General features: G+C 41.3%; 1 protein-coding gene across 2 annotated transcripts in view; it reads right to left on the bottom strand.

Annotated features, from left to right (window-relative positions):
- Positions 1-16,559, bottom strand: part of USP31 (ubiquitin specific peptidase 31) — a 68,767-nt gene that overhangs the window by 25,638 nt on the left and 26,570 nt on the right. The window contains exons 3-10 of one of the 2 annotated variants that reach the window (XM_043560298.1): positions 15,452-15,540; positions 15,268-15,360; positions 14,572-14,707; positions 13,318-13,425; positions 12,171-12,315; positions 5,384-5,564; positions 1,706-1,817; positions 998-1,092 (exon numbers count right to left, since the gene is read on the bottom strand). In XM_043560298.1, coding sequence (XP_043416233.1) covers positions 998-1,092; positions 1,706-1,817; positions 5,384-5,564; positions 12,171-12,315; positions 13,318-13,425; positions 14,572-14,707; positions 15,268-15,360; positions 15,452-15,540 — 959 coding nt within the window. The remainder of the gene's footprint in view (positions 1-997; positions 1,093-1,705; positions 1,818-5,383; positions 5,565-12,170; positions 12,316-13,317; positions 13,426-14,571; positions 14,708-15,267; positions 15,361-15,451; positions 15,541-16,559) is intronic. The other variant, XM_043560299.1, reaches the window with a different exon arrangement.

Below are 16,559 nucleotides of genomic sequence, written 5' to 3'. Positions count from 1 at the left end.
ACAATATTTGCTGAAAAATCATAATAAAGATAATGTGAGTTTTTGTATTTATGCAACTATATATATTGCATATATATATATATATATATATATATATATATATACACACATATGTGTATTCTTTTATTAATGCAGTAGGGTGTTGGAAGCATGTAGTAAAGCAGGGAGGTAGCAGAGGGAAGCGACTAGGTCTACTGAGGGAGAGGAGGAACAGTGTGAAGGTTCAAGGGAATGGAATGATCCACAGAGGACAACACATGCAAAGGCACACACGAGTCGTGCCACGTGTTCCAACAATCCTCATGCTGGGATACTGCTGAAGATTTAAGATGAGGGGAAGAGCCTGACAAACGGGGTGTAAGCAGGGTTCAAACTGTAGAGCTTCATACACTGTGGAAGATGGGCTTCATCTTTTAGGTCACAGGTTGCCATTTAAGATTTCCAGGAGGAGGGGCACCCGGGTGGCGCAGTTGGTTAAGCATCCAACTTCAGCTCAGGTCATGATCTCACGGTTCAGGGGTTCGAGCCCCACATCGGGGGCTCTGTGCTGACAGCTCAGAGCCTGGAGCCTGCTTCGGATTCTGTGTCTCCCTCTCTCTCTGCCCCTACCCCACTTGTGCTCTGTCTCTGTCTCTCTCTCTCTTTCTCAAAATAAATAAACATTAAGAAAAAAAATTTCCAGGAGGAAAGCGGCATGATGAGAATTCTACTTTGGAAAACTTCCATCTTGGCTGAGTATGAAAGTGTAATTATATCTGTAGTCCTGGGACATACATTAATTTGCTTTCCTGACAGGAGGACTCCAGGTTTTTCTGATTTCGAAAAAGATCATAAAACATATCATACTCAAATATGAATGAAAAGTAAAAAGTATACTTAATTTCTAAACGAGCCTAAAGAGCCTACATACGTAGGTGGAAACTGTACCAGCCGTCACTAGAAATTATACATGAGCATAAATAAAATTGTAGAAGACAATTTCTTGATTTATTTTTACCTTTCTACCGTTGGGTGGCACAGGGGTTTCTCCTCCTGGGGCAGCAAGTATGTTATCCCCACAACACTGACGACACGCAAACTGAATGGACACACCTGCATCAAACAGTAAAGGAGGATTTGACTGAATTTCTCTTCAAAGGCATGTGCGTCACAGTAGCATTTCCAAAACAGATTAGAGAGACAGCAAATGGTTTGGCAAAATGCTTCTCTCTGATATTCTATTAGGTTGTTGAGCCACTCTTACACACTTTAAATATGATTTACCTAAATGCAGTTTACATATCAAATATGTTAGGCAGGACAAGTAACATGCTGCTTTAGGCTGAACGTTAACTTCATGTAAGTCTCCCATGGATACCTTAATATAGTAGTCGTAATTTTGAAAGTACACAGATAGCTGTTCTACAAAATCTCTCCAAGCTGATCGTGTGCTAATCTTTATTAGATAAATATATATTATAAAGAAATACCCAGCAGTTCAAGGAAATTCTTGCAGTGGCCAGAAAATGAGGGGCTAAGTCCTCAGTCTTGAAAATCTGAACACAGCTGATTTTACTAAACAGCTTTGCACACAGCTCCTTGGCATCCCAGCGCCATGTCTGGTCTTCCCTAAGTGCAGAGGTCCAAAACTCAAACTTCTCTGCAGGGACTGTTTCATCGTTGGGTACACACGCATGTGTGCTGGAGCATCCAGATGCCGACCCACCTGAATGCAAACCGTGGGCCTCAGGAAATACTTCATCTTCTCCAAGATTTCCTTCTGCAGAAGGTCCCATGCTATTGTCTTCTCCAAGTGCAGCACAAAAGGCAGTCCAAATCTAACACACATAAGTATTGCAATCGCCTTAAAAGTATGGCAATTCTTTTAATACTGTAATTCTTTATTCATGATCTCTTAAAATGGAACAACTATCTAATTGGGTTTAGGACGGTTCTCAAAATAAAACAAACAGGAAATGTAACAGTTACTCCCAGAAGTGGATAAAAAAGTCAGAAAAGAAGCTTAGATTTCTAAATGAAATTTAATACCTCATGTGCCAAAATGGCTTCTAGGGGATATTAGGTCACAAGAGGCCAGGATCAATGAATATGGTAAGGAAAGAGAGCGGGAGTGGACACGCTCCGACAAACGGCATGGGTCCACAAAAAGGGGTCAGGTGCTGGAGGAATAGATGGCTGGAAGGTCTAGCGGGCAGGTGGCTGTACCCTGGTAATCTGACAAGCAAGTGACACTGAAAGTCAGCTCCCAGCCTAGGGGAGAAGCCAGGTAGCCCCTGCCCATGCTGGGCTCTCAGGAGTCAGAGGATCAGAGGCAGTACCATGTACATGTACCACGTAAGGCTCTGGCAGTACTCAGATCACCAAGGGAGCTTGAAACAACAATGATGCCCGGCAGTCCCCTGAGACTGCACTGTAATCACTCTGGTATGTAGCTCAAGCACTGAGCTTTGCTGAGGAAGCCCCAGATGGTTCTAACACGCAGCCAGGGCAGGACCACTGGCCCAGCCTCACTCCCACTCACACCTGGCCACTCATACCTACTCATTGTGCCCTACATGTATGCTACTCACCCAGCCAGGTCTCTGTGCAGCCAACTCCTTCAGCTTGAACAACCCTCCCACCTCTTCCCTAAGCCACTCCCTAGTCCCCCACATCAAGACCCAGGGGAGGGATTCTTCCCCAGGAAGCACCCTGTTGATCGGCTCCCTGTGCTATCTGGGCCACTGCACTCACTACACCATGGGAAAGATAAGGTCTATCTCCCTAACTCCCACCAGTAAACCAAGGCAAGAACTGTGATTTATTTATCATAGTCACCCAAACAGCCAACCCCTAAGAATCCATAAGTGTTTAATGAACAAATGAACAAAGAGATAAACCTTGACTCAGGGTGAAGCAGAGGCACTCACATCAAGAAAGCTGCTCCTGGAGCACCTGGATGGCTCAGCCGGTTGAGTGTCTCTTGATTTCAGCTCAGGTCATGATCTCACTGTTCGTGGGTTTGAGCCTCACACCAGACTCAGGGCTCACTGTGCAGAGCCTGCCTGGAATTCTCTCTCTCTCCCCTTCTCTCTCTTCTCCCCTCCCCTGTCTCTCTCAAAATAAATAAACAAACAAAAAAGGAAAGCTGTTCCTATGACCTCAGCCTACGCACAGCAGTACTCCACAACCAGCACCATGATGGGAGATAAATTACAAGCACATGTAAATCAGCCACTCCTGGTTTTCACATGATCATGTCCTCACTTGTAAGGGGATAGTATTACGAAAGGGACTCCACAAGTTCTTTATTTTATATCAACGGGCTGAGCTGCCTTTCTTTCTGCCCCGTAAACATGCCACGCTCCTCTCGGTCTCAGGGTCTTTGTACTCATGTTCCCTCATCACGGATCCTTCTCCCCGGAGGCTCACACTGTCTCCTCACTCGGAGGACTCCGCTCCGTGCTGCATCCCGGGGTGGACCTCCCTGTCCCCCTCTCCAGCGAGTCTTGCCACTCTCTCACTCCAGCCTGCTTTCATATCTTCAAGGTGCTGATGACTGTCTGAAGTTAAGTGTGTTTACTTGTTCGCAGTCGGTCTGTCCTCACTGGGACAGAAGCTCCACAAAAACACAGTCTATCTCGTTCATTGCTCTACCCCCAGGGTTGGAACAGTGCCCGACACACTGTAAACACCACAGCATTTGTCAACCAATATCATATATATACAAATCAACATATTTCACACTTATGTTATTGAACCATCATTAAATAAGGAAATTACTGCAAAGCAACATTTTAAAAGGCTAATGTAATGCTACCCTGACAAACAGCAGAAACAAAGTCCTTTGTCCCTGAAACTTATCCATATCTTGTTGTTACTCAGGTTACATTACTACTGTGACAAAGCTGCTTTAAAAGATAGTCATATAAGGACTTTAAGAGACAAAACAGATAAACATAAGGGAAGGGAAACAAAAATAATATAAAAATAGGGAGGGGGACAAAAGAGACTCATAAATATGGAGAACAAACTGAGGGTTGCTGGAGGGGTTGTGGGAGGGGGGATAGGCTAAATGGGTAAGGGGCATTAAGGAATCTACTGAAATCAATGCTTCACTATATACTAATTTGGATGTAAATTTTAAAAAATAAAAAATAAAGTAAAAAAAAAAAAGATAGTCTAAACCTCCCATAAATTCTTAGCAGGAACAGATTTGAGAGAGATTTGTGACTCCCAAATTTCTGACTTAAGCAGCTGAATGAATAGTGGTGCCATTCGCTGAGGCAGGAAATGCTGGAGGACCAGATTTACAGGGTAAGAGAATCCGTACAGTTTGGAACCTAACACTGAGGTACATGTACCGTCCAAGTTGATATGCTAAGAATTAAAGAATTAAAAAAAAAAAAGCTGTTAAGAAAGTAGCTGGATATAGGTCTATAGGATCCACGACGCGCCTGAGCCGAAAATAAACACATGAAATGAGACATTGACAATTAGATGAGCTCGAAGAGCCTTTCTAATTCAGACTCTACCATCCTTATTTTAGATTCTCCCCCCCTCCCCAAACCCTCAAATCAGGTCAACTTACATTCTTTATAAATATCAGATTCAAAAATTAAAGATTTTTTATTTTTTAAAATTTTTTAAATGTTTATTTTTGAGAGAGAGAGAGAGAGAGAGAGAGAGAGAGAGAGAGAGAGAGCGCATGTGCAAGCAGGAGAGGGACAGAGAGAGGGAATCCCAAGTAAGCTTCATGCTGTCGTGCAGAGCCTGATGCAGGGCTCACAAACTGTGAGATCATGACCTGAGCCAAAGTTGTATGCTTAACCAACTGAGCCACCCAGGTGCCCCTCATAGTTTTATTTTGTTTGTTTTTTTTTAAATTGTTTATTGTGAGAGAGAGCAAGTGTGAGTGGGGGAGGGGCAGAGAGAGGGATGGAGGAAGAGAATCCCAAGTAGGCTCTGTGCTATCAGTGCAGGGTTCGATGTGGGGCTCAAACCCAGGAACCGTGAGATCATGACCTGAGCTGAAATCAAGACTGGGATGCTTGACCAACTGAGCTACCTTGGTGCCTGTCATCCCTACTTTTTTTTTTTTAATTTTTTTTTTTCAACGTTTATTTATTTTTGGGACAGAGAGAGAGACAGAGCATGAACAGGGGAGGGGCAGAGAGAGAGGGAGACACAGAATCGGAAACAGGCTCCAGGCTCTGAGCCATCAGCCCAGAGCCCGACGTGGGTTCGAACTCACGGACCGCGAGATCGTGACCTGGCTGAAGTCGGACGCTTAACCAACTGCGCCACCCAGGCGCCCCTCATCCCTACTTTTTAAAGCATTTTAAATTGTTTGAAAACATTAGACTTTTAAAGTTTCAGCACTTACTGGTAAGTCAGTTTTTACCTTTTCCCTTGCTGCCCAGTGCAAGCTCGGTTACACACTAAAAGAACAATCTTGTCGCCTCCTGGTCTTGTCGGGGGCAAGTCTGTTTTCCCTTGCTTTGCTGCTGCCTGTGTACAAGAAGACAGTCGATGATGATCCAAGCCAAATTTCAAGTGGTTTAGATTGTTGTTTAAGTGGATTCCTGGAAAAAAAAATTAAAAACAACTTATTCTATCTTTTCAAAATTCTTTCATTCATTACAAAGAAATTTACCCAGCAGAGAAATTAAGAAGCTGTCATTATGTAATTTAAACTACAAACGAAAAAAGAACAAATGATTATGAGATAACCAGCCATTAAAATAATTTCTTAAGCATCTATCATTTCCTTTAAACTAGCTTTATATATCTTAAAAAGTGAAATTTAAAATTCTTCACTTCAGTGAATACTGGTTACAGTTGTATTTTTTATTATTTATTTATTTTGAGGGAGAGCGTGCATGCATGGGCACAAGCACAGGAAACAGGCAGAGACAGAATCCCAAGCAGGCTCCGCACTGTCATCATAGAGCCTGATATGGGCGGGGCTCAATCTCACAATCATGAGATTTTGAGAGCAAGTTTGCAGAGATGATCCACCAAGGCAAATTTAAGGGGAGACCATGCAACCAGGAACCAAATAAATTTTAAAAAAATAAAAAATTAAGACTAGTAAACGTGGAATGATCTTCAATATTTTAATAGCAGTTTCTTCTCCCTGATTAACAAGACAGACTTATAAAAAACAAAGTATAAACCGCACTTAACTAGACTCACAGCCATTATAGGACATGTCAACTTTAATGCAATCAACCACCCTGGATGGACTTACATTTAAGTGAACAAAAATATATGATCGATAGGAATACAGGTTAGTAAGAATCAGGTCTTTAGAAATGCCTGAAAGCAGAGCTGTCTGTCAATCTTAGCTACTCAGCAATTTAGTACCTAGTACAACGCCCTGCACTTAGTAGAAATTCAAAAGTGCTTGATCAAACAACCGTTCATTTCAATGGAATACTACTCAACCATTAAAAAGAATAAAACCTTGGGGTAGCTCAGTCAGTCAAGGTTCCAACTCTTTTTAGTTCAGGTCATGATCTCACAGTTTGTGGCATCAAGCCCCATGTTGGGCTCTGTACTGATAGCACAGAGCCTGCTTGGGATTCTCTGTCCCTCTCTCTCTGCCCCCTTCCCCAACTCGTGCACATACACTCTCTCTCAAAATAAATAAACAAGAAAAAAAAAAAAAAAAAAGAAGGACATCTTGCCATTTGCAACAACATGGATGGACCTTGAAGGCATTATGCTAAGTGAAAGAAGTCAGAGAAAGACAAATACTGCATGGTCTCACTTATATGTGGAATTTAAGACAACAACAACAAAACGAAGGCAGAGATACACAGAAGAGACTGGTGGTCGTAGAGGAGAGCGGGAGTGGTCAGGCAAAATCGGTGAAAAGGGTCAAAAGGTACAAACCTCAAGTTATAAAATAAATAAGTAATGGGATGTAATGTACATTATGGTGAGTATAGTTAATAATACTGTATTGTATATTTCAAAGTTGCTGAGAGTAGACCTTAAAAGCCCTCATCATAATAAAAAAAATTTTGTAACTCTATGGTGATGGATGTTAACTAGATTTTCTGTGATGATTATTTTGCAGTATATACAAACACCGAATCATTATGCTGTACCCCTGAAACTAGCATGTTATATGTCAATTACACCTAAACAAAAATAATAATAAAATTAAATTAAAATAATTGTTCACTTCTTTAATCTTTTGGAAGTAGAGCCTAAGGAAATTATACCCCAACTTGCAAATAGAAGAAAGCCCTTCACCACCACCACCACACGCATAAATGAGAACAACAGCAAAAGGAAAATAAAACGTGGCTTATAAAAAAGAATTCATAGCAGAATTCTGGCAATAACCTAAACATCCAGCAATACAAGACTTGCCAAACCTATTAAGGGACATCAGCATTACAGCAATTTAAAATAACAAGTATATGGTTAATACCAAAATAAATTCCAGATGAATTAGAGTTAAAAAAAAAAAAGTATACAGAAGCTAGAAATAAGGAAAAATGGAATCTTCATTAAGCTATTAAAGGGAAGAAAACCTTTTAACCTTAAATACCAAAAAGAAATCACAAGAGGAAAAACAGGTTTCACTCCATAGCCATTTCAAACTTTGGTATGACAAAATAAAAATAAAAGAAGTCTGAATTTGAGACAATAAATGGCCTCACTGCCCAGCTCCTTGGCAGAAAGAAGGCTGGGGAGACCTGTTCTCAAGTGATAAGGGTCCCTAATGAGATGAGGGGGTACCACTCAACTGCACAGAAATCAAGCTCTGTGTTCAAAGAGCAGGCCCAGTTACTACCAGCTGCACGACTGGGGCAGTTATTCAACTCCCCAAGTCTTCCCTCATTTGTAAAACGGGGAAGGCAGCAAGTAGCCTCATAGGCCTCAAATAACTTATTTATAAAGATTAGAGCAAAGGCTAACACATACTTAGTAAAGTACAGTGTTCCAACAGAGCCACTCTCTGGTTAGAACACAATCACCTCGGACCTCATCAAATTCACTTGAAAACAAAATTTAGTATTAACCATTAACAACTGGGGTGTGAAAGGGGATTTGAAGAAATTTTCAGTTGAACATTAACTGGGCTCTTGCTCTGCATTAGGAACTATACTAAACTGCTGGGTACAGAAAGATAAAACAAAGCATAGCCCCAAGTGCAGAGAATTTCACAGCATGGTGCAGGCAGAGGAGGAAAAAAGATCATTTCCATGCAACATGCTGGTGTCAGAGATTAGCAGAAGCTTTGACTGGAACAAGGAAGAGGAGTAAGTCAGCAGCCTGATGTGGAGGAGGTAAGGAAAGAGTTTCAGGAAAAGGTGATGACTGAGTATTTTTTTACTGTAATGCAATTAAAAGTAGAAAACAAATTGAACAAACAAAAGCACACACATGAAAAAGCACCTGGAAAATAAAGCTCCTAGGTCAAAAAAATTAAAACTTGAATAACAGACTACCTAGAAACTAACAATGTAAATATGGGTGGGTATACCAGAGAAAACTGAATCCTAACTGGCAGTGGAGAAAGCTGATCAACCCAACATACAGAATTACCAAAAGGTTCAGAAACTAGAGGCACCCATGGAAGTAGGTGTGAAGGAAAAGAACTAAAATAAGGACTTTCAAGAACGGCACCAAGATCATTCAAAGTGGAAAGAATGGTCTCTTGAGGCACCTGGCGGCTCAGCCCGTTAAGCTGGTGTCAGAGATTAGCACAAGCTTTGACTGGAACAAAGCTTGATCTCAACTTGAGATCAAGTTGAGGCTTGATCTCAACTCAGGTCTTGATCTCAGGGTCACATGAATTCAAGCCCCACATTTGGCTTCACGTGGGGCATGGAGCCTACTTAAAAAAAGAAAAAAAGAATGGTCTCTCCAACAAATGTTGGTGCTGTTTACCTACAAAAGATTGCAGCTGGACTCCCACCACAAACCATACACAAAATTAATTCAAACGGAGCAAAGACCTAAATGTAAAAGCTAAAACTATGGGGCGCCTGGGTGGCGCAGTCGGTTAAGCGTCCGACTTCAGCCAGGTCACGATCTCGCGGTCTGCGAGTTCGAGCCCCGCGTCGGGCTCTGGGCTGATGGCTCAGAGCCTGGAGCCTGTTTCCGATTCTGTCTCCCTCTCTCTCTGCCCCTCCCCTGTTCATGCTCTGTCTCTCTCTGTCCCAAAAATAAATAAACGTTAAAAAAAAAAATTTTTTTTTAATTAAAAAAAAAAAAAAAAAAAAAAAAGCTAAAACTATAAAAACTCCTAGAAGTAAACACAGGAGTAAACTTCATGGTCCTGGATTTAAGGATGAAATCTTAAATTATTTTTTTTTTTCAACGTTTTATTTATTTTTTTTTGGGACAGAGAGAGACAGAGCATGAACGGGGGAGGAGCAGAGAGAGAGGGAGACACAGAATCGGAAACAGGCTCCAGGCCATCAGCCCAGAGCCTGACGCGGGGCTCGAACTCACGGACCGTGAGATCGTGACCTGGCTGAAGTCGGACGCTCAACCGACTGCGCCACCCAGGCACCCCAAGGATGAAATCTTAGAGATGACACCCAAAGCATAAGCAATAAAAGAAGAAAAAAATTAGATCTCATCAAAACTAAGAACTTCTGTTCATCAAAAGACACTATCAAGAGAGTGAAAAGACAATTTATAGAATGGGAGAAAATATTTGCAAGTCACATATCTGACAAGGGTCTAGAATCTAGCATGTATCTCTTACAATACAACAACAACACCAACAACAGCACAATTTAAAAATGGGGCAAGAACTTGAATAGACATTTCTCTAAAGATGATAAACAAATGGCCAACAAGCACATGAAAAGATGATCGACTTCATGTATCACGACACACCACTTCACACCCACTAGGATGGCTATAATCAAAAAGATGGAAAATAATAAATGTTGCCAAGAATGTGGAGAAATTGTAACCCTCATATATTGGTTCAGCTGTTGCAGAAAACAGTCCAACAATTCCCCGGAAAGTTAAGCATAGAATTACCACGACCCAGTGTTTCCACTCTTAGGGGGATGTATGTGTGTGCGTCCCCCAAAAGAACTATAACCAGGTATTCAAACAAATACTTGTATGTGAACAGTCACAGCAGCACTATTTCATAATGTGGAAACAACCCAAATGTCCATCAACAGATGGAAAACAAAATATTCTATATACAAAAAAAAATTTTTTTTAAAGTGGGTGGGTACCTGGGTGGCTCAGTTGGTTGAGCATCTGACTTCGGCTCAGGTCATGATCTCTTGGTCTGTGAGTTTGAGCCCCGCGTCAGGCTCTGTACTGACAGCTTAGAGCCTGGAGCCTGCTTCAGATTCTGTGTCTGTCTGTCTGTCTGTCTCTCTGCCCCTCCCCTGCTCATGCTGTCTCTCTTACTCAAAGATAAACATAAAAAAAAATTTTTTTTAATGTTCTACATACATATAATGGAATTAAAAATTTTTTTAATGTTTTATATACATATAATATTTAGCCATGAAATGGACGGAAGGACCGATAAATGCTACAACACGGATGAACCTTGAAACATGCTAAGTAAAAGAGACAAGTCACAAAAGGCCACAAATTATGATTCTATTCACATGAAAGTCTAGACTAGAGAAATCTACAGAGACAGAGAGTAGAATAGTGGTCACTCAGGACTGGGTAGGATGGGTAGGTTGCAGGGAGGTGTGTGTAGGGGAGACAAAATAGGAGCTGAGAAAGGAGCTGGAGAAATGAATTCTCAACAGAGCAAACAGTGGGAAAGTATAAAAGTACACGGCATGTTTGAGAAAGAGAGTGACCTGGGTAGGGTACATGGGGAAGGAGACAGAATATAGTAGAGAGGCTGGAAAGAGAGGCAAGGACTCATCATGAGGGGCCAGGCATCCTTCCAAGGTGTTCAGATGTAATCTTAGACAAAGGGGAAATCCTAGCAAATCAATAAAAAGCATGTAACATGATCAGAAATGTAAGTCGGAATCAGTCTGGTGGCACCATGGAGAAATAATTGAACAGAAGAAAGCCTAGGGATAAAGGTATTACTAGAGAAGTTACTAGAAAAAGCCCGGTTGACACTGGTCTGAGCTGTATCAGTGGCAAGAGAATGAGGAGGAAAACTGCATAGTGTTTACTTAGTTCTATGTGAATTTTGAGAGAGAGGTCAAAATTCGAAGAAGTGCTTGGATCCACCTTGGGTGAAAGTGGTGGCGCCATGATTCCACAGAAGAAACGCAGGAGGATCGGGTCTAAGAAATGCTGAGTGTTAAGACACCAACAGGACTTCTAAGCAGAGATTCCAGTGGACAGGCAGAAGTCAGGGAATGGAACCAGAGGAAAGAGAGGGCGAGCAGGGGGGTTCAGTTCTAAAAATCATGGCAGTAGAAGAGATACTGATGAGACTGGATGGAGCAACGGGTTCTCAAACCGTGGTGTGCATCAGAATTGCCTGTGAAAAACAAGTTTACTGGGCCCCACCCCCAGAGCTGCTCATTCAGTAGGTCCGGGGTGGGGTCTAGGAATCTATAGTTCTCACCAGTTCCCAGGTGCCTCTCATGCTTTAATAACCACTGGAGTCGAGAAAAAGGACAGAAGCCCCAGAACCATGAAAAAGACCAGGAACAAAGTTCGAGTTGCCTAGCAACTTTCAAAATAGCCCCCAAATCCTGGAAGCACTATAGAGAGACACGCTGAGTTCCAAATCACAGACGAAACCACAGGAAAAGGAGGCACTGTCAAAGCTGTACTCTCTTGCTGCCTATGGATGCAAATTTCTTAAGAGCAAGGTATCAAGAAAACATTTTACAGCAAAGAGTTAGAATTTAGAAAGCATCAGAGCCGGGAACAAAATGCCAAAAAAACAACAAAAAAAAGATGGCAGCTATGGCATAATACACCTTCCCAAATGCTGTCATAAGATACTTAAGAATCACTTCAGGGAGGATTTAGTCAGTTCTGAGCCTCCAATTGTGGAGAGGAAAGGTTAGAAAAGAAATAGTGAGAACTGCCTTCTTCCAGAGAAACATGTTACCATAAAATTTATGCCATCCTAAAAACAAGCATTATGTGTATTTTTACCACAGTTAAAAACAATTATGCCATCACATAATAGACATCTCAAAAGGGTATACAGTTGTAAAACCTGCAAACCCCTGTGGAAACAGATGCTCATTTACCTCTTTGACTGAGAATTCCTTCAGGCCTAAATATTTCTGGAGTCTCAAAGGCAAAAATGCAGTCGCTTTCATGGACTGTTTCCAGGTCGTCTGTGTCACAAAAGGAACGATGGAACCCATCATAGTACATTTCCGTTAACACAATCTAAAAACGGGAAAAATGTAAACAGTTGGACAACTGGAAAGTCAATACGCATTGATCTCCCAATTCTACCATGAACTTCTGCAGCCTGTCAGGATTTGTGGTGATGTGAGAGGGCTCTGAGACATGTCACAGAGCCCACACTATCTGCCTTCAGTAAGGAAATCTAAGAAGCACAGTATCTTCTGTAAATGTGTAACAAACAATATACTCTGATTTCAGAACGCTATGGCACTGAATCCAGAGTTCCTCTAAGTTTCCGTGAAGAAACCCAGGAAATTATAAAAACTAATCCTCCTGTTTCACAAGGGGAAGACACTGAAGACAGGTGGGAAACTTGCCAGAGTACCCGACCATTAAGTCTCGCAGCGAAGACCGAGTCCACATCTGATTCTGAGACTTTCTCCTACCTCGTTAACTTTTTTCATTTCAAGTTAAGAAATGCCATATAACCATGGATTGTGTATTAGAAAAAAAAAAAGAAATCAACTCAAATGTCCAACAATAGGAGCTAGTTAAATGTATTATAGTCCTACTGTAATTATAAAGCTATTACAAAGAATGATCTGAGTAAATAAGAAACAACATAAAGAGTAATGTGTGTAAGCAATTCCATTTTTATAAAATAATAAATGTAATATATATATAGAAAAAATAGAGGGAATATACAACACAGTATTAAAGTTAGTAAGTCTTAGTTCTAAGGTACTTATTGGGACAAGGTACTTCTAAGTTATGCTTCTGAAATGGTTGAATATTTCACAATGAAACAAAAAAGCAAAAGATGGGGGGAAAAAAAACAATGCAAACATTTAGATGCTCATTACATGCTCAGTAGCACCGTCTAGCGAAAAAGCACTGGATGGGGCCTGAAGAGGTTCCAGTCCCAGCCTGCCACCAACCAGCCCTATGACCTTGAACAAGTCACATGGTTTCTCTGGGCCTCCTTCAAATGAGGGGGTGGAAAACGGACCCCTAAAATCCCCTCTACTAATGCAAACACACCACAAGTCTGTGAGGTGAAACAGGCTGGTGGCATATTCTACAAACAGTCCAAGAAAAATATCCCTGGCACATTTTTCTTCTAATGATTTTAATGACCACATTGTTTTTCTGCAGGTGAACATACAAGTATAATTTACTTTCTCCAGCAAGCTAAGGTCAAAAACAAACTTGTAATTACATCACCCATTTAAACCACATGCAAAAAGAGCCAGATGCCACTGGAGGCTTTACAGATACAACCAGATTTACCCTGGAAACACATCTAAGCCTCCCTCCCTCATTGTGTCTTTCCCCTCATTCTGAAGGGGAAAAAAAGAATCAACAAGGACTTCACAGTAAGGAAGAATATGAACATTTTATCAACATGCCAGTACTTGGCCTATGAAAATATGAGATACTTACTACATTAGGGCCCCACTGCTGGTTGTATTTGTTTTACTGTGGTAACTTCCCAAATGAAGCCACATGAGGCCAAAGTACAAAATACCTTTAGTAATCAAGTGATTACACAGCAGCTTCCAGAAGCTATCTAGGGAGAAGTTATTCTACCACAGAATCATCTTTCTTAGTAAATCTAAAATAGGAAATGTTTTTCCAAATAAAGTCATAATAGTGAATTGAGTAAAAACTGTATGCAAAAATGTCAAGTCACAAACAGGCCAAAGTATCTGGGGTCAATTTAAATATAACTACTTATCAAAAATTTACCCAAAAAAAGAAGGCAGAGGGAGCACAATGTTCCTTTCTCTCATCTAAACAAAGGACGAGACACTGGCCCAGCTTTAAGCAGAAAGTGAACCATACTGAACATCTATATGTACTATACCGGCAAGAAGATACCCACTCTTGACACCACAATGGAAAGGGGTTTTCAAGAACCACCAGTCAAGTTTTCTAAGCCTCTCTGACCTTCAACAACCACAGCAATGCTCTTCCTATTGCCTGCATAAGCTTCCCTAAGAATGGTTTAAGAGAGACTGTATAATTATACTTTATAAACAAAGCTAAAAGAAGGTCCTGGTGTAAGGTCACAACTTTCCTTCTAAAAATATATGTACGATTAAATGAAGCACAAAAAGTTTTGATGTACATTTTCCTCCTTTGGGTCTTAATTTTTTTTTCCCCTCAACACACACACACAACTGGTTTTACATTTCTATCTAACCATGCTTGGCAGAGGATTGTTAAAAAATTCCAGAACAGAAAGCAACACTTTTATGACTCATGTGTAATCGGCCTTAGCACACTTATTACCTGATCAGTAGGGATCTTTGTTTCCATAGACACTGCTTCCCGAAGCCTGGCGACAGTCCCAGACAGAGGCACGGCAACGCCAATCCTCATGCAGTGAGAACACTTCCCCTGATACACTACGGTAACATAGAGAGGCCTGTACAGATCAAAGCCAGATCTTCTTATTAGTCACTTATTTCAACTTAAATATAGAAGCAAAATGAAGAAACAAACACAGAACTGAAAGGGAAAAATCTGATTTGGACTTCAGTAGGACCAGAAAACAATAATCAACACATCTTTGGAAAAGGCAGTTGAACAAAATATATCAACACTTGATCCTGTGCTTTGTATGTTCTTCACAACAGCATAATTCCCAGAAATTATGAAAAACTGTTCAAATAAAGCAACTAATTAAAAGTGCAATAGAAAGTCTCTAGAAAATCTAGAAGGCACTCAACAACTCTCCTCCTCCCCCACACTATCAACGGATGAGCAACTGAACAGACTACAACCACAGGGACTGAAACGACTTGTTGGCCCCATGTACCTGTTCACCCTGTAAACTCAGACAGAGATTTATAAATTTCTGTAGGGTTTTAACAATGCCTGTATTCAATTTATCACTAATCCCGTTTTTTTTCTAAATAAGTAAGAACACGTAACAGGAGCTGGACAGGAATACAGTCTTAATTTTATTAAATCTGTTCTTCTTACCTTGTGTGGGGTAGAGGAATTGGCAAAGAAATGCAGAGGAAAGGGTCAAAAGTGTTGCTCTGCTTCTGACAATGAGGACATGTCAAAGAAGATCTTCAAAAACAAAAATGAAAGACACACACAGTATGAGCATCTACAGCTATGTTGAGCAGACCATATAAGAGACAATTTGATATGCTCATACCTGTACTGGGCTTGAAAAAGTTCTTGTACAAAAGTGCTACAGACAGGAAAAGATGGTCCCTCGGGCATCATATCAGTCTCTGACGGTGGCTAAAAAAAGGGAAAGTACAATTTCACAGATTAGAAGTACCAACTCTTGATTGAAGGTGAACCTGAAACAGTCACAAATGGCCTTCACTTCCTTTACAAGCTGTGCAGAGGTGCCAGTGAAAAGCATGTGCTAAAGGCACTGGAACGCAGCTGCCAGGACAGGGGTCACAAGGACTCCTCTCCCCATGGGCTCTCCCACACACCGTGCCTGTGCCAGTCTCTCCGCCCCACCCAGCAGCTGGGCAGTCCTTTTGCAGGGTGCTTCAATCTCCAACTCTCAAGGTCTCCCTGCAGCCTCTTGCAGGAAATAACCCCAACCACTGTGCCCTCAAGCTACAGCCCCTGCCGACCGCACCACTCGCTTTGGTGCCCAGTCCCTCTACTGCATATACTTAGTTAGCCTTTTCACGTCCATCCACCTGACAAAGAGTCACTGAACACCTGCTGCCACGTGCAGAGAGCCCTGCAAGGCCATTAGGACACAAAGGTAAATAAGACACAGTGCCTGACCTTGAGTATGTCTCAATCTGGTGGGAGAGCCAGCCACAAGCACATGGTCATATGTTAGTACAGAGTGTGCAGGCACAGAAGAACCCTGAATCAGAATATCTTGATGCCTTACCAGAACCACAGACTGAAATTTTGAGGCACAGAGCAGAATTAACAAAAACTTTAAAGGTGGCAAGAGAAAAGCAACTCTTTGGTCTTAATTATTTCTAGTATATAAATCAGTTTTCCATCATATTAAGGCTGCATCATAAAAATTGAGAATGTATCACTGTGTCTTAATAAGAATGTTATTCTAGAGGTTCAGTTTCTACACCCAAACCCAACCGAAACAGCAAAGACATCCATCCATTTCCTTTTCACCTATGTATTCATCTCAGTGATCTATAAGGGTATGTGTGTCATTGGAAAAGAAAGCAAATTTCTGCTTTAAAAACAGCTTAGTGAATGGAATCACTTGGCTGTAGTCTAAAGCTAGTCATACATGCAATTATGTCCCCTCTCATTAGACT

This window comes from Prionailurus bengalensis, chromosome E3 (genome assembly GCF_016509475.1).
Source record: "Prionailurus bengalensis isolate Pbe53 chromosome E3, Fcat_Pben_1.1_paternal_pri, whole genome shotgun sequence".
Lineage (NCBI taxonomy): Eukaryota > Metazoa > Chordata > Mammalia > Carnivora > Felidae > Prionailurus > Prionailurus bengalensis.
Note: the sequence above shows the minus strand (reverse complement) of the source record. Positions and strands in the feature narration are given on the sequence as shown.